This window comes from Manis pentadactyla, chromosome 13 (assembly GCF_030020395.1).
Source record: "Manis pentadactyla isolate mManPen7 chromosome 13, mManPen7.hap1, whole genome shotgun sequence".
NCBI classification, from domain to species: domain Eukaryota; kingdom Metazoa; phylum Chordata; class Mammalia; order Pholidota; family Manidae; genus Manis; species Manis pentadactyla.
The window spans coordinates 102,551,859-102,574,977 of record NC_080031.1 but is presented as its reverse complement, the minus strand read 5'-3'; the positions used below and the strand labels follow the sequence as shown (position 1 = coordinate 102,574,977).

General features: G+C 51.0%; 1 protein-coding gene across 2 annotated transcripts; it reads left to right on the top strand.

Moving 5' to 3' along the window:
- Positions 1-129: 129 nt before the first annotated feature.
- On the top strand, positions 130-13,882 carry SPRY4 (sprouty RTK signaling antagonist 4). 2 transcript variants are annotated; one of them, XM_036895239.2, is made up of 2 exons: positions 130-309; positions 9,347-13,882. In XM_036895239.2, exon 2 carries the CDS (start codon positions 9,394-9,396, stop codon positions 10,294-10,296), a length of 903 nt encoding a protein of 300 aa, XP_036751134.1. In that variant the 5' UTR covers positions 130-309; positions 9,347-9,393; the 3' UTR covers positions 10,297-13,882. The 2 variants fall into 2 exon arrangements, with proteins under 2 accessions (XP_036751134.1, XP_036751144.1); XM_036895249.2 differs by lacking the exon at positions 130-309 and adding an exon at positions 824-1,259.
- Positions 13,883-23,119: the final 9,237 nt, after the last annotated feature.

Genomic DNA, 23,119 nt, shown 5'->3' with positions numbered 1-23,119 from the left:
AAAGGAGCGCGGCGCATGCGCGCGCGGGGTCTCTTGTGCCCACCCATTCATAGAATCGCGAACGGCGCGCTTGCGCACTGGAGATCCCTTCCCTCCCATTCATAAAAAAGCCATTTTCCCAGGCAGTGGTTGCAACATCGCCGAAGAGGCAGCGAGAGGAGCTGACAGCGCGGAACTGGCGCTGCCGAGCGCAAGGAGCAGTGTCTGTTGCTCCGGCCGGCATCTGCGAGCACAGTGGCGTCTGACCCGTTCGGGTTCGAAGATTTACCCAGACTTGGAGCAATGCTTGTGACTCTGCGGCTCTTCAAAGTAAGTCCCTGGCGGGTTTCGGGATTCGAAACTGCCCCCCACTGTGCCGCGACGCTACTCCCCCTCCGGCTGGGGCAAATGGTGCGCTATTTCTAGGCGCGCCTCGGCGCTCTTTCCCTCTGCCTGCGCCTCCTTGAGCCGCTGCGGTGTGCCGCAGCTCCCTGACGCCCTCGACTGGGCCGGCACGGCGCCGGGAGTGTTCACAGCCTGGCACCGGCGTTTTCGACCCCGGGGCAGAGCCTAGCCTGGCTTCCCCGCTCTCTGTGACTCGGGAAGCCCCGTGCATGTCCCGGGAGTTTGCCTTTGGCTTTAGATTCTTTCCTCCTTGTTGCCACCACCCGCTCTGGAACGGTCGGCTATGGGCTCCGTTAGAAGCCACCTCTTGGGTCCAGCGGGCGCCCTCGCCCTGGGCGCCTCGCCCACCCCGGGCTCGGTGCCCAACGGTGCCCGCTCTGCCGTAGATCTCCCCAGCCCGCCGCAGCGGCCTATGCTCGACGTAGGGTTTTCTTTCCCCCTTCGGATCCGTGTCGGACCGGGTTTCCACCCTTCTACCTCTCCCTCGATGGTCAGCGCGGGGTCGGCCCGGGACTGTGCATTTATGCCCCCTCTCTTCGGCGAGGTGGTTCCTCGCCGTCTGACCTTTGCTCTGCTGCCGCATTTTATGCTGTGCAACTGCCCTGCAGTTGCCTTTCCCTTCCTCGGCCTCTGTAGGGCCCGAAAGCCCTTGGGCTCCTTTACCTCCCTGTCCCCGGGCACCTAGCTGTGCCAGACCCCGGGGCCCCCCGGCCGCTCTAGGGCTGTGGTGGGGGCTGAAGGTGCGTTTACATAACGCCGGGCGTGTGGGAGCTGGAGGAAGAGGTTGCATGCGTAGGAGAGATACGGCTCCCGCTTTCCCTCCTTCCTTGGTGGTACCAGCTTGACATCACCGAGAAGAGAGAAGGATAGAGACGGTACGTTCACAAAATTCCGAATCGCCAAGGCCACGGGGGCCATGAAGGGGGGCGAGGGCGGGTTTGGCCATCCAGGCAGCCGGAGTTTGGCTCCGTCACTGGGGCCAGGGCTGTGCCCAGTTCCCCCTCCATGCAGACGATCAAAAAGCATTTAGACAGTAGCTGCTCTTGTGCAAGAAGACGATTTCTCAATTCTCTTTGATTGGGGGCTGGGGGTTGTGGGCAGTGGAGTCAAGAGAGGAGGAAAACGGTTGTGTGGCTTGATGGGCTGAGTGATGGACAAGAGAAGCGGACTGGCCTGGAGGGGCTGGATGGTGGGCAGAGGAGAGAGCTACTGGCTGCCTCTTCACCAGCTGCTGGATGGGCATCCATATTGCCAGGCCTGGGTGAGGCCCGAGGCTGCCTGCTGGACATGGAGGCACCAGGAGCGCCACACACACACCAGCACAGGTAGTGCTAAAAGAAAAGGTGTAGGTTCCATGAGGTGCCCAGATCCAGTGGGGGACCCCCCTGTATCCTGCCTCCAAATGAGTGGTATGATGATTCTCTCCAGTCTGGGGAGGGGCAGGAGCAAGTGCATGTCTGTCTGGGTAGCTGGCCAAGGCTCTCCAGTCTCTCTGCTGAGCCTCTCAGGGACACAAAGCTGAAAGGTGAAGGCCCAGAACATTTAAAGAAATGTGAGCTTATCAATCTCTTAATAAGATCGGTCTGGCCTGAGGCCCTACCCAATATTGCACTGGTGATTTCACAATGTTTAGAGTTCTCTGGATCTTCATGCGAATGGAGCATAAATATCTGAAATTCTCAACCCCCCTCACCCCTGCCCCAGTGTGTGGGCACACAGGAAAGGAAGGGCTACAGTTAGCCCCTTCTCTCTCTCTCTCTCTCTCTCTCTCTCTCTCTCTCTCTCTCTCTCTCTCTCTCTCTCTCTCAGCAGAAGGGTGGGAAAGAAGTTGTAGACATGTCCGGTGTGAAATCAGATTTCCTTTTTCCCAGCCCTTGGAAGGGTCCTCACTTGCCAGCAGGCTCCAGACAATCCCTAATGTGAAAAGTGTGTACACTGACCAACTGAGCTATGTGGCCAGGACTGGGTAGGGGGCATTTTGGGGGCAGATTTCTGAAATCTCCTTGATGGGCAAATATTGGTCAGCTAGGGCAATGAAGATTTTAAACACATCTTCTGGTTATCTTCCTTTTTAGCTTTTTGTGGAGTATAAATGCTGACCTGCTCGTTCCCACGACCTTTTCCGGGTTACCCTCTGAAATGGCAAGGGCTCCTTAAAGCTTTGGTTGGGCTTGGTGGGAAGAGCCAGAACATGGACTAGACCTATTCCTGGCCAAAGGAGTGCAGAGGCTGGGGTGGGGGCTGGTGACATTTGGAGCTCCCAGATGTCTTTTTTTTTTTTTTTTTTCACCCTTTCAGAATAGGTGGAGATGAAGCTTTGGAATTCCACCCTCTGAATAGTTCATACGTAGTTCACAACCCCCACTCCGGTAAACCTGACCTTGCTCTGCCACAGGTTTGGCTGACTTGAATAGCAAATGAAGGCAGCCTTTCAGTGCAAAATCTGAAAGTCAGTGATTTGAAAATTAAGAAAGAAATATTCACACCTCTAGGAGCGGCCCCTGAGGTGTGTTGCTCTGGGGGTTAATACTTTGGGACCACATGCAGGGACTGATCTTCCAATTTCTGATGCTAAAATAAAAGTCCCTTTGTGTGCCGTCTTCCAGCCCCCAGGTTTTGGCCCCCACAAACATCTTTCTTTCCTCAGGCTATCCTTTTGGGGAGGGCCCCACTGTTGGTACCAAGGAAGCTAAGAAAAGAAGCCCTTCTTTTCCTTCAGAGAAGTTCGGTGTTCTTAGAGAGTTGTGGCAGTTATTTTGGTTCTGCATCCAGGGTGCCTGTCATCCAGCCCCTACTGAGGCAGAAGTTCTCTTATGAGGAAAATTTGGGGGAGGATTCTTGCACAAACCTCAGGATCTAGAGATACAGTTTGGGGTGTAGACATGACAGTGTTTCGAAGGAAGGTGAATGGCAAGAGTGGCGAAGGTTCCATTTCATGGTCAACCTGGATCACCCTGACAGAAGGGTGACCGGTGACTCACTGGAATATATTTTTTCCTTTCAAAAGAAGAAAGTGATGAAGAGTAACATACCAAAAACTGTATTACTTTTTCTAGGCCAAGCTTGAGGCCAGTCAGAACAGATGAGTGGCTAGGAGACCTGCTAACCTCGGGCCTTAATCTCCCCATCGCACAGTCCAGGGAACAGGCCTGGGCCACACTGTGCTCCTCTTACCAGTGGGCATCCACCTGGTTGTAAGGGAGCTCCTGCCTGCCCAGGAGGTATGGGGTGTTGCATGAGGTAAGAGGCGGGGTATTCCTGGCTGTCAGGGGTCTGGGGCCACCCTGCAGATCCGGACAGCTGACAAGGCTGTGGATGTATCCGGGACATGTGGCTGGGCTTAAGAGGCTCCACCGTTCAGCTGTGATCACGATTGTTCTTTCCAAGGACAGTCAGCGGCGGAAGCAAGGGCACGGGGGAGGGAGCACAGATGTGCTGCATCTCGCGGAGGAGGGAAGGGGCCCTTCTGGGGCAGGTGGCCATTTGCAGAAGAGTGGTTTCCCTTGTCGGCCAGTCTTTCTTTTTCTGGTTGGGGGGAGGGGGGAGTCATTTCCTGCTCCATCCCAGGAGTAAGCTAAAATCTATTATTACCAGTTCATTTCTTAGTGGAGGGTGGTGAGAAAAATGCAGTCATCTTGGTGTAGGTGAGCGAGGGCTTCCCCTGGGGGTTTGGGTTTCTGTCCCCACCCCCAAACTGCGCTGTGGGCCCAGAGTTCCCTAACTGTGCGGAGGTTAACAGGCTTCTTCCCATTCTGCCCTCCTTGACTTCTAAGCCTTCTTGAAGGGGATCCGAGAGGACAATAATTATGGGGGTGAGACACAGAAGCCAAAATTTGAAGCCGGTTAGAAGAATCCAGAACCAAAACCCAGCAAGGCCTCTCCCACTCACCCTGTGCTGGGGCTTTGTTGCTCAGCCGGCTTGTGGATGCGGAAGAGAATAGGGCTGAGAGCTGGTAACTGGTGATGGGACAGACCGATGAAAAGCAGCTGTTGCCTGTTGTGGTCTCTCACAGAGTATGTGCAGAGGTGAGCTCCTTGGTGTTGATGCTGGCCTTGGGGGTGCGGTGGGAGGGGGCTGAGGAGCGGAGCGGGGATTCGCAGACCAATCCAGCTGCCTCACAGCCTTCCTTATTCTCCCAGCAGGGCCATTCTCAGCAGAGATGCCGAGATTGTCTTCCTCAGTAGGGTATAGGAAAGGCAAGCCCCAGGCTTCCCTCACCACCACTCCCCCACCTTTTAATGTCTTTTAGGGGCAGTAAGTCATTACTTGGTTGGAGCTTAATTAACTAAATGGGGCGTCGTCACAAAGAACCTAGAGAGAGCGGTGGGCGGGCCCTCTGGCAGCCTAGAGACCTTTCCTACTGAGGTGTTAAAGGGTTAAACCACCTTCACTGAAAGAACCTGCTGAGTCTGAATGGAGCAGTGTAGAAACTGCCCATTCATTCGGAGCCGCTTGCCAGTTTGTCATTAGCTGACCTGTAGTTTTCAAAGTACAGCTGTCAGGGTTTCCCGGTTCCTCTCCCCAGGGTAAGTCAAGGGGAAGGGGCAGTTGAGTGGCGGGGACATTTCACATGCCTCCTGTTTCTTTTCAGCCAGCCTTACCGAGAGGCCTGCAGCCTGATGCTCAGCCCCTCCCTGCAGGTACAAATGCAGCGTCAGACTCCCAGACTGCCAAGCTGCAAACACAGGGCTGTGTGCTCTGGGCTTTTCAATATCCTGCTGACTCAGGGCCCCAGGACTCTCTTCTGGCCCCTCCTTCCCTTCCCCGCAGACCTGGACCATCTGGACCAGGAAGCCCCGGCTGTGAATGTGCCCTAGGGGCTCTTATGTTCAGCTTTAGAGGTGGGAGAAGAGGGGATTCCCTCCTGCTCCAGGGCTTCCTTGTAGGGACTGTTTTGTGGTGAGAGCCTACTAGTGAGACTCATTCAACTTTTAAAAAATTAAAAATGCAAACACAGGGTAAGGAAGGCAGGAGGGCGGGGGTGATGGAAGGCTTGGCAAAGAAAACTGAGTCGGAAGGGAAGATAACTTGAGCTCTGAGTCTTGCTGTAATGACAGATTTCAAACCACCAGCATTCACTTCACACTGAAAATCCCCTTAACTAGGGGCCAGTCTGATACAAGGCCTGTCTAAGCTTCATTTCCCTGCTGGTAGGTCCCCTGAGGGCTGATGGGACACTGGCAAGGTTCATGGCCCACACCTCCATACCTTTCTGTGAATACCCAGAAATCCTTGTAAACCAGGGCTGCCGAGTTACGATTCAACCCAGAGTTGAGTCTGGGTCGTTTGAATCCTGTCCTGACGCTGACCAGCTGCATGACTCTGTTTTTTCCATTTCATCCTCTGCAAAGTAGGTGTTACCCAAAGTGCTGGTATGGATTGAACGATAAAAATCATTGAGGGCTTAGCACAGATCCTGACACCAAGATGTTTTACATAAATATTAGCTGTTTCCATAATTATTATTCATGATTATTAGGAGTTTGAAGTGGAGGCAAAAGTTTCCTTTCTCCATACTAATCCATAACACTGCTACCTAAATTCAACAGAGGTTACTTCTCTGGCTAAGTGGGGTGCTGGCTTTGTTTCTCTGTCCAAGGTCTTCCAAATTGGCAATCAGTCTTCCAAATAGCCTAAATGAGGCAAAGGCTTCTCTCTGCTATTTATATTATAAATCTCTTCCTTCCTTGCAGGGGAAGCAGAGAGTACATATTAAACAGCACTTAAGTTCGTCAGCATTGCTTAGACTGAAGGGTGGGTGTGTCCCTGTGAGTAGACATTGATCTTCTGAACCAACTGAGGATTGGGGTGTTTTTAGACGTCGTTTGGCTGTGCTGCTCAGGGAGTCGTTTGTCAGCCAAATGAATTTAACTCTCCTATGGAGGGTCCCTGCTAATGCGGGGTGAAGCCATGAGGCCTGAGTGGGTTTGAGCAGTGCAGCTCTGAGCCAGCCGTTGTTTTCTGCTGAGCTGGTGACCGGAAGGAATCCTCCATCAGGGTTATGATGGAGAGGCTGCATTTTAGAATGTGCCTGTTGGGGCCGTCCTGGGTGCAGCCTGTCCCAGCAGAGCTGAGTCATTGTGGACTGGGCTCCCACCACTATGCCTGGCTGGCCCCAACTGCAGGCCCAGATGTTGACAGCTGCCTCTGGAAGGTGATGGAGCTGCTAGTGCCAACACCCCCATAGCCTGAAGGTGCTTGCTCCCACCCTGGCTTCCTGGTAGGGCTTTTCTGTGGGACTTTTTCCATGAATCTGCCTTCTGATTTCAGGGCGTATTAAAATCCCTGAGCATTGACCCTGCTTTTGCTTCATCCACAGAAAAACATAGTTGTTTTTAAAGAACCCCAAGAGTAGATAATCTTCTGAGGGAGGGGGTACCCTTGCTTTTTCCCCACAGCATGGCAGGTTCCAATCTGGTGTGAGACAAAGCCCAACTACATGAGGCAATACTGCTACTGACATTTTGTTGGCAGGACCCAGAGTATTCATGACCTGAGCTTCTAGAATAAGGGAATCGTGTTGTCTTTGTCTGGGGTGGGGGTTCTGGCTGGGGCACCTCTTAGCTGGCGCCGGAGAGTCTTATCCTGTGCCTCTTGTCAGCATTTCCCTTCTTATGCCTAGTCACACCTTTTCCTCCAGGCAAAATCCCCAGGGCTGGATCCTGGGGCTCCTAACTCTCTTGTGTTGATCCCCAAACTCATTTATTCTAGAAGCAAGGTTTTGGAACCCCTGCAAAGAGTAAGTGGGCTGAGGTAGCATTTCCGGAAGCTCTGCCCCATGGCCAGCGTGTGGTCCTTGGAAAAGGTCCTCTCCCACAGGTGCTTATTGGACATTCCCCCCCATGCAATCCTGGCCACAGGAGCCCCCCAGGAGGCTGCCTTGGCAAATGACTGCTTCTCAGTGGCAGACCTGCCAGGCCCCTGAGGCTCCGCCTATCACAGGGAAGTTTCCTCTTTGAAGATGATGCCCTCATTTCATCTGGGGGAACTTGGAAGCAGGAGCAGGCTTTTCTCCCAGGTGGGAAACCTGCACAGAAACACCAGCATCTTTTAGGTAGGTAGGGCTGTGGGAGCAAAACCAGTAGTTCATGCCCTGTGCGAGTAGATGGTACCAGCTGACTGAGCACCGAACCTGGCAGAAAAGACTAATGCCTCTTGGCATTTCACAGTGTAGATGATACACAGATGAGAACCCTGTGGATAAGCTCTTGGGGCCCCTTCATGAACTTTCCATTGAGACCTCACTATTTCAGACAGGCTGGGAAGCACGTAGGGAAACCCGTACCCAGCAGTTTAGCCATTTCTGATCAAACCATCGTTTGCAAGTAGGGGAAGTGTGCTACTTCCTCTTCACTCATGACCGTGGACGTTGAGAAGCACGGATGAGCTGGCAGGGCTGAGGGCTGAGGAGTGTGGGATTCACCGGAAGTGGAAACCTCTCCATATCCTCATCTTAGGCATCACCTTTGAGGCAAAATGAACCTAATAGTAGAGACATAGATAGGGTTGCCTCTCCTAATTAGAAAATCGTTAATATCTTTAATAAGCATTTACCAAAACCCTACCTCATAATAATACATCAGTACAATGGTTTTTTTTTTTAAGACAGATAATCCTTCCCTTCCGTCCACACCCTATTATGTCCTCCACCTCCTGGTGGAATCTTCCCAGAGCCTCTAATCTTTCTCTTGGATTCCAAATTCTGTACCCTTGGGCAGAGGTCTTGGCCTTCTGCTGCTATTTCTTTAAATTGATCTCCAGCCGAATTCCGAATGTAAAGGTCAGCAGGCGAGGAAATGGCACTTCTAATAGAAAACAATGTGCACTTTCTAAATTTGAACCAAGCCGTTTCCGCTCTTTGATTTAAGTGACTTCCTGGGGTTCCGTGTCAGGCACTGCAGTTGAATCTCTGGCCGGATTCCAACTTAAAATTGCACTCTCCCAGTGAAATTAGAAACTGATCCACGGCTGGCTTAGCTATTCTAGTAAATAGCATTTAGGCTGACTGTTCAGCTCAGCACTTGGAAATGGGTGATGTGAGTGCCCCTCGGGAGGATTTCCCATCCAGGTTGTCAGAAGCTCACCTACCCAAAGGTTATTAGCCACTGCAGGTTGCTGCTCTTAGAAGTGGTAGTGATAAGTTAATGTCCTGGCAGGCAGGCTTCAGATACGGCAGCCCTTCCTTCTCTTGTGGCTCTGAAATAAGGGCTGTTGTTTATGTAGCAGATAAACTCCGTAAGAGCAAACAGGCTGTATGTTGTGGTCACTACATCCTCTGCACAATGCTTGGCATGTACGCTTATTAGTGTTCAGGAAAGCTAAACTGTTGCTCTCTGGGATGCTAAGGTTACTGAGTACTTGTATGCCAAGCAAGGTGCTAGGTACCGGATATGCTTTTTCTCATTCAATCTTCCCAAGAACCCATTTTACAGATGACAAAACTAAGGCAGAGAGGTTACTAAGAACCTCACTCACAGCAACACTGCCAGGCAGAGGTGAGAATTAGAACTTGGATTTGAGTCCAGAGCTCATGTATATTATACCCACCGAGCTATGTCCCTTAAATGAGGAGCATGTTTCACAGGGTTTGAAAGAACAAACTCGGACAGTCTGGCTTTGAGTCCTGGTCTACTACTGATAGTTTTGTGTTACTGTGAACATGAGTTTTCTGTACCTAGAAAAGGGTTACTAGTAGTAGTAAACATTTTATGAGCATTGTAAGGGTCAAGACTTAATATATGTGGTGCTTAGCCAAGCGCCTGGCACATAGTAAATACTAAATAAGTGTTATCTCTGCCACTACTGTCATTGTTAATCATCTCAGCCTTACTGCTGGAGAGTCCCCTAAGGGAACCCAGATCTTGTTCGCAGGCTCCCAAAGACCTAATGGGGTGGGGATGTTCGTGGATCATGGACTGATGCCTGGAATGCATTCTCTCTTCTTCCCCACCCCCCACCCAGGGTCCCTAGAAGCCTGTTTCTCGGTGCAGTCCAGGACCTCCAGCCCCATGGAGCCCCCGATCCCACAGAGTGTCGTCCCCCTGGCTCCCGGCTCAGTCATGGTGCAGCCCCTTCTTGACAGCCGCGCGCCGCACAGCCGGCTCCAGCACCCACTCACCATCCTCCCCATTGACCAGATGAAGATCAGCCACGTGGAGAATGACTACATAGACAACCCCGGCCTGGTGCCGCCCGCCGGCCCGAAGCGGCCCCGGGGCGGCGCCGCAGAGCTGGCACCAGTGCCCGCGCGCTGTGAGCAGGACGTGACGCACCACTGGATCTCCTTCAGCGGGCGCCCCGGCTCCGTGAGCAGCAGCAGTAGCGCTTCCTCCGACCAGCGGCTCCTAGACCACATGGCGCCGCCGCCCCTGGCCGACCAGGCCTCCCCAAGGGCTGTGCGCGTCCAGCCCAAGGCAGCGCCCTGCAAGGCCCTGGACCTGAAAGGCCCGGCTGTCCCCGCAGAGCTGGACAAGCACTGCTTGCTGTGCGAGGCCTGCGGGAAGTGTAAGTGCAAGGAGTGCGCGTCCCCCCGGACGTTGCCCTCCTGCTGGGTCTGCAACCAGGAGTGCCTGTGCTCGGCGCAGACCCTGGTCAACTACGGCACCTGCATGTGCCTGGTGCAGGGCATCTTCTACCACTGCACCAACGAGGACGACGAGGGCTCCTGCGCCGACCACCCCTGCTCCTGCTCCCGCTCAAACTGCTGCGCCCGCTGGTCCATCATGGGCGCCCTGTCCCTGGTGCTGCCCTGCCTGCTCTGCTACCTGCCCGCCACCGGCTGCGTGAAGCTGGCCCAGCGTGGCTACGACCGCCTGCGCCGCCCCGGTTGCCGCTGCAAGCACACGAACAGCGTCATCTGCAAGGCAGCTGCCGGGGACGCCAAGGCCAGCAGACCCGACAAGCCTTTCTGACACTTCGGGTCAAAGGCCCCCTGGGAGCTCCCTGTGGAAACCTGGTTCCCTCTGACAACTGAGAAGACCACAGCGAGGCCAGAGGCTTCAGCCTCCCGAGGCCCACTAGCTCGTCTGCCCGCTCCCCACCTCCAGCTTGGGAAGAAACAGACCACCATCACCCACCCTCCTTCCCCAAAAGGATGAAGAAGCACTTTGGGTTTTTCCAAGAGTCCTGGAACTTTGTGTCAAACAGACGGTGGCAAGGGGTGTGGCGTGGCTTGGGGGGATTTTTCTTTTCCAGAAGACGGAACACAGATGTGGACCCATGTCCGCAAGCTGCAGCTGCTTGAATGCAGCTCCTCCGCCCTCCCCTTCTCCCCGCTCCTCTCCACTCTCTCTGGCTGCCTGGGAGGAACCGTCCACTGGCCAGGGGACCTTTGAAGAGGGCCCTTTGGAGTCTCCACATCTGTACCTTCATCTCTTCCCCCCTTCCACCCCAGTTTGCCCCAGCATCTTGGGGAAGGTGTAGACCCTGGCAATCCTGTTGTATATACTCGGGAACCCCCCCCAAGAACAGGGCGGCCAATGAAGCCAGGCCTCGTTCTCAGCTTCCCTGGAGCCACTGCACACTGCATTTCTCCCTTCCTGTTTCGTCACTAACTCTTGGGGGTGTTCCACTCGTAACACCCCCCTTTGGCCCTTACTGAGTCACAGACTCACCTGCCCACTACGGGTCCTGAGTTCTCTCTGCCCGGATCCTTTCCAGAAACTTGATGGCTAGAGAGCTGGGGCAGCAAACGCCGAGACCAAATATCATTTTGCCAATGAGTTTGAGGCTGTGTCTCTGGATCCTGTCATTATGTTTTTATGGAATAATTAAACCAGACGCTAATGGTGTTTTAAAAAATAATAAAACACTCGCTTCCTTTTGGGCCACCCCCAGGAAGGGCTGATTTCAAAATCTGGGGGGCAAGAAACCTCAAGGAACGCAGTCCCCTCCCCACCAAGAAGAGGATTTTAACAGCGACCAAGAGAGGCAGCACCTCCTGTTGGCAGCGGGACTGGAGCCGAGCTGGGCGTGGGTTTCTCTTCCTGTTCTACTGCTTGCTGTCATCGCCTTTTGTGTGCAGTGATGCATCTGTATCTTTACTGTAAATAGAAAAATGATGAAAAAAGAGTCTATTTAGTATTAGGAAGCCCTGGCAGGGGAGTTAGAAGAGGGCCAGGGTGGGCATTGGGGGGCTTCTTCGAGGGCCCCTGGGGATTGAGCCCTGCTTCTGCGGGCGCCCCCTTCCGAGAGCCCAAATACGTAGCAACTCTTTCTCTCAAGGTGCTAAAGGACTCAAAGTGCAGCACGTCCGGTGGGTAGGTACTTGTTGCATGCAAAAGCTGTAGAGTGTCTGGTCCTTCCTCCCCAGCTGTTGTGCGGGGTTTTGGCTTCGTGTGGTATTTTGTGTTCCCCCCACCACCACCTCCCACTTAAGAGAAGAAGGGGCCTGGGCTGGAAAAGCTACCCCAGGTGAAATTAGAGGTGCATCAGGCAGACCGTTTGCTGCGTTCCCACTTTGTTCTGGAGGAACAGTAGTGCCTCCAGGAAGGAGGCAGGGAGGCTGGTAGCTGTGATTGGCATGCACCCAATGCTTCTCAAGGACCTTTTTTTTTCCTTCTTGAAGAGTAGTAGGAACATCTTATGGTTTAGAGTAAGTTAACTGTAACCGTAGGTATTTATTGATTGAGGAAAGGAGGGGAGGGTCTTATTATTTTAGGCTTTATTTATATAACATTTTCTAGCTTGTAAAAGGCGAGTATGAAATATTGCATCTGCGTTTTCTAAGGCTGATTCACGTAGCTACCCTTCCCACAGTCGTGATGGAGGTATGGATGTTCTTGCACAAATCGGAGGGAAAGCTAGAAAAAAACACATTCAGCCAACCACTTATTAATTGAATGTATCAGATATGTGCTGAAGGGACCAGAGATGTTTTCTTCAGGATAGGTGTGCAGAGGTTCCCCCCAAAACAAAAGGGCACGTGTCCACTCTTGGTGGGGCCTCAGAGCCCCTCTCTCAATGTCTCCATGGGAAACTTGACCTGGTGGCAAGTTGCACTCGGGTGATCTTGGTGTTCTACATGCCCATTCCGTGGAGAACTGATTTACATAAGCTGTGTTATATACACACACACCTCTGACTACATGGACTGACCCTCTATCTACAGGGGCCCTGTTTCCTGGCAAACAGCCTCCTGAACCCTGACTTTTTGTGTACATAGTTGTAAACATGGATTTTTCTGGGTTTTGGTTTTCTTTCTCTGTTTTCCTCCCCCTGTTCTGGCTTGTTCTTGGTTTGCATTTAACCTGCTGGACGGATGTCTGGAGCTCCGGGCCCTTTGCCCAGGGGTGAGGAGGGGAGTGGGGCCGCTTTGGTTCTCCACACTCCCTTCGCGTAGCAAGCCCTCAGCGTGTTTCTCTCAGCTTCTTGGCAAAAAGCAAGGGAACTGGCTTGTCTGTGGACCCTGGGGGCCAGCCAGTCAGGGGTCCCCGAGGGACCAAGCTCTCAGAAACAACACATTTCTGTGGCTGCTTCTGGCTGATTGTGTTTCCTGTCCCCAGTGGCTTGCGTGGCTGGATTATGCCCTGTCCCGACCTTTCTTGAGAAGAGCCGGCTGGTTCCCACTTCTGTCCCGCCGCATGGCGGGTGGTGGTGCTGCCTGGAACTAGAGGTTGGGTCCCCAAGCCTGGGTGCAGCACATGTGTCCAGGGGGCCTTAGCTGCTCCCCTTGTAAGGGTGGGGATGTGCAAGCCCAACACTCTAGTAGGCACCCTGGGGACTGGGTCTAGGCTAGAGAAGCCCTCCCAGGTAGGTGGCGGGGCACCACCAAGGTTTCTTACAGTCCTTGGCTGGAAGGAGGTGAAGACCACTCCTGGTGTTGATACAATCCCCTTCAGTGCTGACAGAGATGAAGACCTTCATGGCACATGGTCTGGTTCAGCATTTGGAGTCTCATGGGTCCCCGTGCACATTGAGTGACACCCAGTTAGCTAATGACTTGTCCAAGGTGTCACAATGTGGAGAGTGTTAGTTGGGACCAGCACCCAGATTTCATCTCGAAGTTTCTTCTCCTGTGCTGCCCCAGGAGATGTCCAGTGGCATGTGGGTGGCACGGCCTTGCGCTGTGCCGTCCACTGGGGCATCCACACGCCTCAGCGGCTGCAGCTCATGCCTTCAGTGAGCACTGTCCTGAGAGGGCTGACGACAAATCTTGCACCGCCAGTTTCCACTGTGGGGTCCTCCCATGGTGTCTTCTCTTGTTTTCTCTTCTCACTGCCCCACAGTTTGGTTTTCGTGTTGCAAACAGAAGAGCTGTTTTAAGGTTCCCTCCGTACTTCATTTTCCCTCCTCACTATAGCCCCTTCTTGTCCCACAACAAAAGTTACACAGAAGGTTTCCTTTGTATAGAATATTTATTTTGAAGCTCTATTTTAATAGTATTTATTTTAGAAAGTCTACTATTGTAAGAGTTCTTCTGTTTGTGAAGAAAAAAACAAGTTAAAAACTGAATGTACTGATCTAGAAAATATATATAAATATATATTGTTAAATATACACAGGACTGCCGTTTCTCGCGTTTGTGTGTTGACGCCCCCGACATCCCCACCCCACAAGGCCCCAAGTTTGTCAAAGAACACTCACCAAATGGCAGAGGATCCTTTGACCACCAGTTCATAAAAATCCTGTGGTTCTTTGATGCCCTGGTGTCCCCCGAAAAGATTTTCATACCCTTCCACACATACGCGCTTCAAGAAGGCAAACACAAGCCCCTGGCAGTTTCCTTACATTCACTAGACTGCTGGTTGTTGCACAAAACCACCTTCTTTCACCTCTAAAGCCTTCCATCCGCATGACTTCCTCTGCCCTTCCAAGGCACCTTCCATCTGCTTCCCCTGCCCCCACCCCCACCCCAGGTCCTAAATACACTCAAACTTGGTTAGAGACCTGGCCACTTAACCAGTTACGGTAACTGGGGGAAACTTAATTCGTAGGCCAATCACAGTGAAAGCTGGACTGGTATTTTGAACATGTGAATGCATGCCTCTTGTTTTCTGAAAGAAGGAATTGAGCAAAAATTAAGTATTTTTTTCTGTTAGCAATAAGTGGGGCCAGGTAGCCATCACTGGTGGGGGGAGGGAGGGAGGGCGAGGAGATCCAGGTACCCCAGGTCTAGGACTTGGTTTCCCTACCATCACCAGTACAGTGTCTTACAGTCCTTGGCGAAAGCCTTGTGTTTTGAGATCTTCCACACCATTCCAAGGATGCCCTGGTATTGCCCAAGAAGGCACAAAGGATATTCCTCCTCAGTGTGGTCACGTCTGCTCTAGGACTTAGAGAATAAAGATAGGCTCCAGACCACGCGGCCTGTCCCAATTGGCGCACAAGGACCAAGAGTAACTGGTGCTCCGACGTCTTCCTTCACTGACAACGTAAGTAGCTGACACTTGGAGATGCTTTTCTTTTTAATCAACTCTGTCCCAATTCTTCTACACCTTGATTCAGTCTTGGATTCCTGATGGCTGGGGATGTAGGGCAGGCCTGACCTGGTTTTACTTTAATTCTAGTGTTTGGAGATTAAAATAATAACCTATACAGGGTATTGGGGACTTAGAGTCTCACTCACCCAAATGCTCTTGGGGAAATGGGAGCTGAATAAAGATGTGCTGCTTTTAAAAAAATCAAGGTCCAGAAAAAAGTTCCACATTGGCCTCTGTTGTTTTTGTCTCCCTGACTGGCCCCTGTTCCTCTTGGTTCCCAGTTAGGAAACGGATTTGGGGAAATAATCGTTAGCATTTATTGAAGTTACCTTCCTCCAGGGACCAAACATCCATGGTGGACTCTACTGTTCTCTCCTAGAGATGCAGTGACTGGGACTCAGAGAAGTGGCCGTCTAGCCAGTGCATGGGATAGGTGGAAAAATGGATTGGTGGAGGACTAGCCACTCAACGTGGAGCAGAAGCACACAATGGACTAAAAAGACTCCCCGGCGGTTGACTTTACTTCCACCGTCTACACACCTCCTAGGAAGGACCACCAGCCTGGTGCTTAACCCACAAAGAAAAAAATAGTCTGGAATTGGGGATGGCAGAGAACTTGAACTGCTGCAGCTCTCCAGCCTGCAGAACCTGCAACTTGAAATGAGCTCAACTTTCCAAAGTACGTTTCTGGGCTAATCAGATGAACCTGGGCAGACAGCTCCATGCTGGAGGTGTGTGCCAGATGAAAACCAAGAAGATATTTTTAAGAGCCTAAAGTTTATTCATCGGAACTTGAATAAAACAATATGTCCATGGCCTGGGGCAGGTATAATTTTCATAATTTATGGGTCTCTGAGACAGGAAGAGAGCTCAGGGTTTTATTGTGTTTTGCACGATAAATGGCATTCCAATTGTCGACATGATGTTCTTTAAGGACTCTTGTCTGGCAGGAACACAGGCCTTCTGGAGCCCACCTGGGCCTCGAGGCCCGCGGCAAGGGATAATTATGAATACATCTGTATCTGCTAAGCAGGAGATGATTGAAAAACTCCCTCATTTCCTTCTGTCATTAGAAGACACTTCCTATGCCGACACCTATATTAACATTTAACTGTTGCAAGGGTTGGAACCGGCCCTGTTCCCTTCCTCTCCCACCTTATCCCTTGGGTCTGGCCTCTCTTTCCTGTACCTGGACAGGCTCTGGGAAACTTCTGATTGGCTCCCCTCCCAGTGGGCATGCTGAGGGAGGGAGTGGCCTCCAACTCTGAGCAAAAATTCCACCAGCCACAAAGCAAGAGGATGGAGCCCTAGGTACCACTCTGATTGAAATGGGTAGTGGGGATTCCTGCAGTCCTCCAGAGAGCCTTCTGAGGGCCAGGACAAAAGCTATTACTGAGTAGAGATGTTTCATCATCCTTCACAGTTTTGTAAACAATCCAGTTAGGTTGATATAATCAGTCTCATTTTACAGATGAGCAAACTGAGGCTCAGAGAAGCCAAGTCATCTGCCCAGGGCCAAATAGCTGGTAAGTAGTAGGCCTTCCTGCAAAGCCTATAAACTACAGGCCACAGCCCTATTTTCACTTTCAGACCCAGTCCAAATACCACCTCCCTTGGGATGCTTCCCTGTGTCCCCAGGAAGAGATTTCTTCACCATTTGTGCTTCTGGAGAAGCTGGTAGAGTAGGTGATACTTAACCAAGACTACATAGATTAATTGAGATGGGACTTGAACCCAGGTCTTGCCACCGTACCACAATACCTCATATAAAACAGTGAGACCCATCCCCACACTGGTCTCTGGAAGGGATCCTCCATTACCAGACAACACAATTCTGGGACAACCCTCCCACCGTTACTGAAGCCTCCCTCTCTGTGGTGCTCCTCTCAAGCCCCCAGGCTCCCATTTGACTGGTTTCTGGGCAACACTCCGGCCAGCCCTGGATTACTGAGGCTCTCTGCTATGCCGGGGTCTAATCAGGTCAGAGAACTAGTGTCCATCCAGGTGGCCTCAGTTCCCAGAGGGGGCACAAGCCTCGGGGCTTTCTGACAAATGCCTGCCACGTCCACAGGCCACTCCTTTAGGGCAGTGTGGTGGGGAGAGCACAGTCCCTCTGCTCAGGTCCCTGCTTTGCCACCTTCACTGGTGCCAACTTGGCAGAGTCACTGTCCTTCAAGAACCGTTGAAGGATTAGGTAGTGGCCACGCACTATGCTGATAAATGATATCTGATACAGGTACCAAAGATATAATCCCAGAAAGGACATCTAAGGTCATGGAGGCCAGTAGTTCTCAGTCTAGGATTTGTGGGGGTTTAAAGGTTTGATATTGGAGATAAATTCCTGTGTGTTTGTGCTTTTTGTCTGAGAGACATTTCCCAGATTCTCAGAGTATGTGACTCTCCCAAAATGTTCAGAACCACCGGTCCAATCCACTCACCGCCACTGTATGGACGGGGATGTGAGACCCTGAGGGTAGCTTGTCCCAGACCACACAACAGGTTAGCTGCAGAGCCAGGAATAGGAGCCAGATTTTCGGTCTTGCTAGGAAACTGCTTACGGTTTTCAAGCATTTGTGAGCCAATCAACAGTGTCCCCAACAAAAATTCCCCAAAAGTGACATCAGCCATAATGATGTCAGTAATCCCCACGCTTGGTCTCACCCTGGCTCTCTCTAGGATCTTTACTGGGCTCCTTCCTGCGCCCCCCCCTGTGGTATGTAGGGGTTTGGTGACCTGTTTACTTGTTCACAGCCTGTCGGTCCCCTCTAGAGGGTGAACTCTATGGGGGGGGAGATTAACCTCTGTTGTTCCTGACCTCAGGGCTACCTGGCCTCTGCGAAATCGCAGGCAGAAAGTGTCCACTGAGGTAAACCACCAAGGCCACCTGGCAGCGATGGCAGCAGTTCAGAGTCCAGGCTCTGTCCTCCCCAGGCTACAGCCGCTGCCCTGAGTACCCGGGGATCAGTATTTGGACATACCCCGCACCTGTGGGCAGCCTCCCTCTCAGCATCTGGCATATGCGTGGCAGTCCAAAGTGTCTGTCAAATGTACTAATCCATGAATGATACCCTGAGAGGAGAGTCAAAGACGAAGGGACAAGCGGCTCTGGGCTGCACTTCTGTCCTGAAGCTAACCGGGTGAGAGAATGTAGCATTTCCACTACATAATCATCATGGGAATAGAAGGACAAGCATCCATCTCCAGGTGCCACTGAGTGTTTCACTACATGCCAGGCACAGTGCCAACCAACTGCCCTGACCCGTTCTATCCTTTAATCCTCACTCTGTGTTAGCACTTTCATTTCTCCCATTTTACAGATGGAGAAGCAGGCTGTAGCAGGTGAAGTCATATCCCAAGGTCCTTCAGGTCTGATGCCAGAGCGCCATGCTTTCCTACTGGTGTGCCCACCCACGGACACCAGGAAGAAGCGTCAGCAGGGCGTCTGGCCAGCCAGTTGTGGGGATGATTGACGTGTGGAAGGAGGCCTGAGCCCTGTGCGTTGCCTTAGAAGCACTCATGTCTTTGGGGCCAGGAGTTTGCAAAGCTGTATCTGGCAGATTCCCGGCCCTCAGCTCCCTTTATCACTTGCCTGTGACAGGCGTCCCCAAGGAGGAAAAAAGAAGCCAGTGTAGGAGTTTATGCCATTCGGTTCACCTGGCCCTTCTAGAACACGTACGGCTACCAAAAGCATTTAGGGAGGGTCAGTGTTGTACAGTTATCACTCAGACCAGGCCAGCAGAAGAAGAATTACTATTGATCAGCCTCGGGAAGAAGAATCAAGGGGATATATATATTTTTTAATATTTTAATGTTTTAAAGAAATAAATTATCTTTTAAAAAAATGACATTACCCTTATAAAACAACTGCAACAATAAAACTCCCTACATACTCTGGCTTCCGTTTAACATTTGGTATATACCATTTATTTATTTAACAAATAGTGAGTGTCTATCAGGTGCAGGGATGGTCCTTCCTTTGAAGCCATACGTGGGATCGCCCTGCATAAAGTTGTTCTGCAAAATGCTCTTCACTCAGCAGTGCACATGAACTTTCTTCCCTCGCTAGAGGTTCACTTTCTCCTTTTTCATGGCTGGTATTATATGGTATTTCGTTTTATGGCCTTTCCACTAACCTCTATGACAGGCTCTGCCCCCAACACCCAGCCACGCACTTCACCTGGGCCCCACTAGCCGTACCTCCTGCTTACCCTTCCTGAGGAGGTCAGTGGTCAAAAAAACAGGAGCCATGGCATGTGAGTGTGTGTGTGCTGGAGGCAAGAGGGGCCGCACCGTCTTCCTACACTGATGGACAGTGACTGCATTGGGGTGAGGGTGGGGACTTGATAATATAGGTGAATGTAGTAACCACAGTGTTCCTTCATGTGAAACCTTCATAAGAGTGTCTATCAGTAATACCTTAATGAAAATTTTTAAATAAATAAAAATAGTAAAATATGTTCAAGTAATCAAATAAATACTTAAATAAATATATAAAAAAAGAGGGGCCACACACAGGGCAGCCTGGTGGGGGCACAGGAAATTCCTCTCCCCCCAGAAGGCCTGCCCCTGGCACATCTCTGAGGGAACATCCCCGATGGCATGGCACTCACCTTAAAGGTGACCATGAAAGTCAACAAGAGGAGGCACGGAGGACTGTTTGTTGTCTTTAAGACCCGCCAAGCTGGCAGCCTAGGTGGGCACCACTCATGGAAGTGTACCCGACAGTGACCCTCCCTTCTTTAGCCATTCCTGTCTTGTCACTGCCCTTTTCCAAACCCTCTGGTTCCTCTCTCACTGTAAGTGTGGGCTGGACTTAGGGACTTGCTTCCAAAGAATAGGGCATAGAAGGGAAAAAATGGTCACTTTACAGTGTGGACCTGTGGCAGATGCCACCTGGAACAAGTGGTCACGACTCAACATCACCAGTAACAGGTCAGGCTGATGCCATAGCCTCCCTGAAATCGTGTGATGAGATGGGCACATCGCTTCTCCTATTCTTCCCCCAAATCCAGAGCCTTTGTCAAATCATGAGAAAACAGCAGACAAACCCAAGTTGATGGACATTCTATAAAACGCCTGACTGAAATGCCAAGGCCGTGAAGAGCAAGGGAAGGCAGAAACCGTCCCATCCTAGGGAAGACCGAGGAGATGTGACAACTCAGTGTGACATGGTGGAAGAACTGAAGAAATGTGAGTGACGTCAGTATGCCATTGTACTGATGTTAGTTTCTTAGGTCTGACAAACACACTATAGTTATGAAAGATGCTAACATTAGGGGAAGCTGGGTGAAGAATATAGGGAATTCTCTAGCTTTGCAGCTTTTCTGTAAAATGTAAAGTGATTTCAAAATAAAAAGGTTTTTAAAATAAATATTCATTTTTTTTAAATGCTTAGTTTCTTCCCATTGAACTTAGAATGAAAATCAAACTCCTCACTGAAGTACAGGAGCCCCTGCCGAACCTGGCCCTGGCCATCTCTCCCTCCCTGTCTTGTTGCCCCAGCCCCCAGCTGAGAGACCCCTTGGCACGACCTCTTGTTCCTACTGGAATCTTCATCCTCTGCCTTATGCATGGCTCCCTCCTCAGCCCTCCACTGAAATGCCACCTCCTCAAGGAAGCCTTTCTGGATTGTATCTGTTGTCCTGGTCTTTTCCTTCACTGTGCTTATTTTAACTTGCAAGGTTAATTTGCATGTGTTCATTTACTTACTTGCTATCTATCTTTCCCCCATCAAGGGCCGTTTTATTCACTGCTCTCTACACAGTGCCAGACATTTTGGGTATCACTAATTGTTTTCTTCATTTTATAAATGAACCTATTCCCCTATTGATGGACATGGCAGCTGCTTCCAAACTTGGGGGCTGTCATCACGAGTGCGGCAGACTTCTTGGTCCATATCCATTCCCTGTTTTTGTTTGCTGCCCCAAGTTTCTTCCAGAGTTCACCCCTTTGCCACATGACTGAGGGAAAAGTAACTCTATTTCCAGCTTCAAGGATAAGCCCGAAGGAGTGTCGTCAAATCACGTTGTCCTCAGTCCTTTTGCCAGTGATTGGTTCAGCCGGACATGTGATACAGTGAGGACCAATGGGATGCAAGGGGGAAATCTGCTGGGGGCTTCTGGGAAAAGTTTCTTCATTCTTAAAATGAAGAAAGAAGGCAGAAAGGAGCGCAGGATAGTGTCTTGTGACACTGGAACTGCATGCAGCCTTCTTAGCACCAAAAAGGGAATCGGTCTGAGGATAAATAAAAGTCAGAAGCTGGACAGCACAGAGAAAACAGGGAAAGAACCTGGGTCCTTCTTGACATCGTGGAGCTGCCCAATTTACCAGTCCTGAAGTCATACCTGTACTTCTTTTATTTAAGTCAGTAAATCTTTTCTTATTTAAGCCACTTTGAACTGGGTAGTTTTTATAACTTGCAGTCAAAGGAGTCTTCACTGACAGAGCTGGTACATTTTCTACTCCTTTCATGCTGCTGTTTAGAAAAATCACAGGCTTGGGAGGGGCCTTAAAGTCAACTTGACTATAACCTCGGTGTAAGTACGAGAAGTCACCATTTTCCAACCTTTCTGACATTCTCCTTGGAACTGATTCAACAAAGTCGTGTCCTAAACAGGCTGGTGACTGTGTGTAAAGGGTCATGTCCAGCTCTATACAGTCACCTGCAGCATTCAGAGAGTTTAGCTATGAGAATGGCCATAAGTAGTGGCTTTTTCCATTCCCAGGTAAGGAAATGTAAAGTGGGTCCTATTAGTTTATTTAATATCCCCCCTTTTTTCAAGGTGGGGGTACCCTCAGAACTACAACTCCTAAAATCTTCCAAAGTCAATTACATGGAATGTTGTCTCTAAAATCAAAATCATGTTTCCTTGTAATTCCAGGAAGGAGGTGGGAAGTTAGATCTTAAATAAGTCCTGAATTAGAAACAGCCTCCCCCCCTGCACTAAAGCTACACAAGCCCGACAGTTTCTCTTGTGGACTTTCAGGCTGGAGCACTGCCAAAAACTGGGGGCAAGAATTTGGCCCATTGTTACTTTAAATATCCGGTGTCGCAGGCCATCTAGGAATGTCTAAGTATGGGAATTTTCCTTCTGAGGTCTGGGATGTAGATATAAATAACTCGCTTGTTAGGTTCTGTCTCCACCCTGCCTCTCCTAGCCTGGGTGGCATGAATGAGCCAGGCTTGTCAGTGATGACTACCAGCCCCTGGGCGGCTGAGGCCAGTAGCCTAAGGCACTAGGAGCTTTTTCTCCCCTGCCCTCTAACTGCAACCTCCACACGCCAGGTGAGCTGGGGAGCAGTTCTTTCCAAGGCTGCCCCAAACTTCTCTTAACAATACCGTCTAGGAGGTGATGGTTTCGGTTGACCTATCCCAGCCCTTCTACCCCCATGTGGGAATTTGAAGAGTTGGTATTTCTAGTACTTGAACCAGAAGAGTTTTATTCATGCCATTCTCACCACTTCTGTCTGAAAGAGTCTGGTGCAGCTGGCTTCCACTTTCATTTGTCTCAGACGAACTGGTGGACACAGTTTGTAGCTGCATCTCCCCTCCCAGCTATGACTTCCCCAGGTTCATCTGGCCTTGGGGTCACAGGTAAACCAAACGGGCCTGCAGCTAGGAGCTGGGCCGAGACCGAAGAGGTTCCTCACTTCCTTCAGGGGGAACGCAGAGAGACAGGGTGGAGGGTGCCTGCAGGGTGAGACCTCACAAGCCCACCCAGCCAGCCTTATCTCCAGCATTGGGAGCAGTAGACCTCAGATCACCAAGCCCTCACCAGGTAGCATTTGCTTTCTGTCAGAACCATGGCCACAGCATCAGAGGGCCTGGGTTCAAATCCCGCGTGAACAGACAAGTCTGTCTCCCTGAGCCTTCATTTCCCCATCTGAAAAACGGAGACAATAATGACCTACTTCACATAGACTCATGACAGGGGTCGGCGAGAGTCTATGTGAACAGCACTTTGCATGAGGTTAGAACTCAGTAAATGAAAGAACAAAGGGAGTGGGAGAGAAAGAGGAAAAAGATAGACAGGAAGCTAGAAATAGAAAACAGAGATAGGTATGGAGAGAGACTCACAGAGTCACAGGGGCAGGAGACACAAACAGAGCCCAGATCCAAAGAGAGATGTGAGAGGGGGGCCTGGGGAAGCTTGGAAAGCCCTGGGGGGAAGAGAGGGCAGAGTGGCTTCCTCTGCTGGTGGAGCACCCCTAAACTCCACCATGCCATCTTTGCCAGGCATTGAGCTGAATGTTCACCTCAGAGCTCCCCTTGCTTGGTAAGGGTAACAGGTTCCACAGTCTGAAAAGGAAAAAT

What these genes read in the sequence shown, in the direction of transcription:
- SPRY4 (XM_036895239.2), top strand. Translation starts at nt 9,394, where the DNA reads ATGGAGCCCCCGATCCCACAGAGTGTCGTCCCCCTGGCTCCCGGCTCA.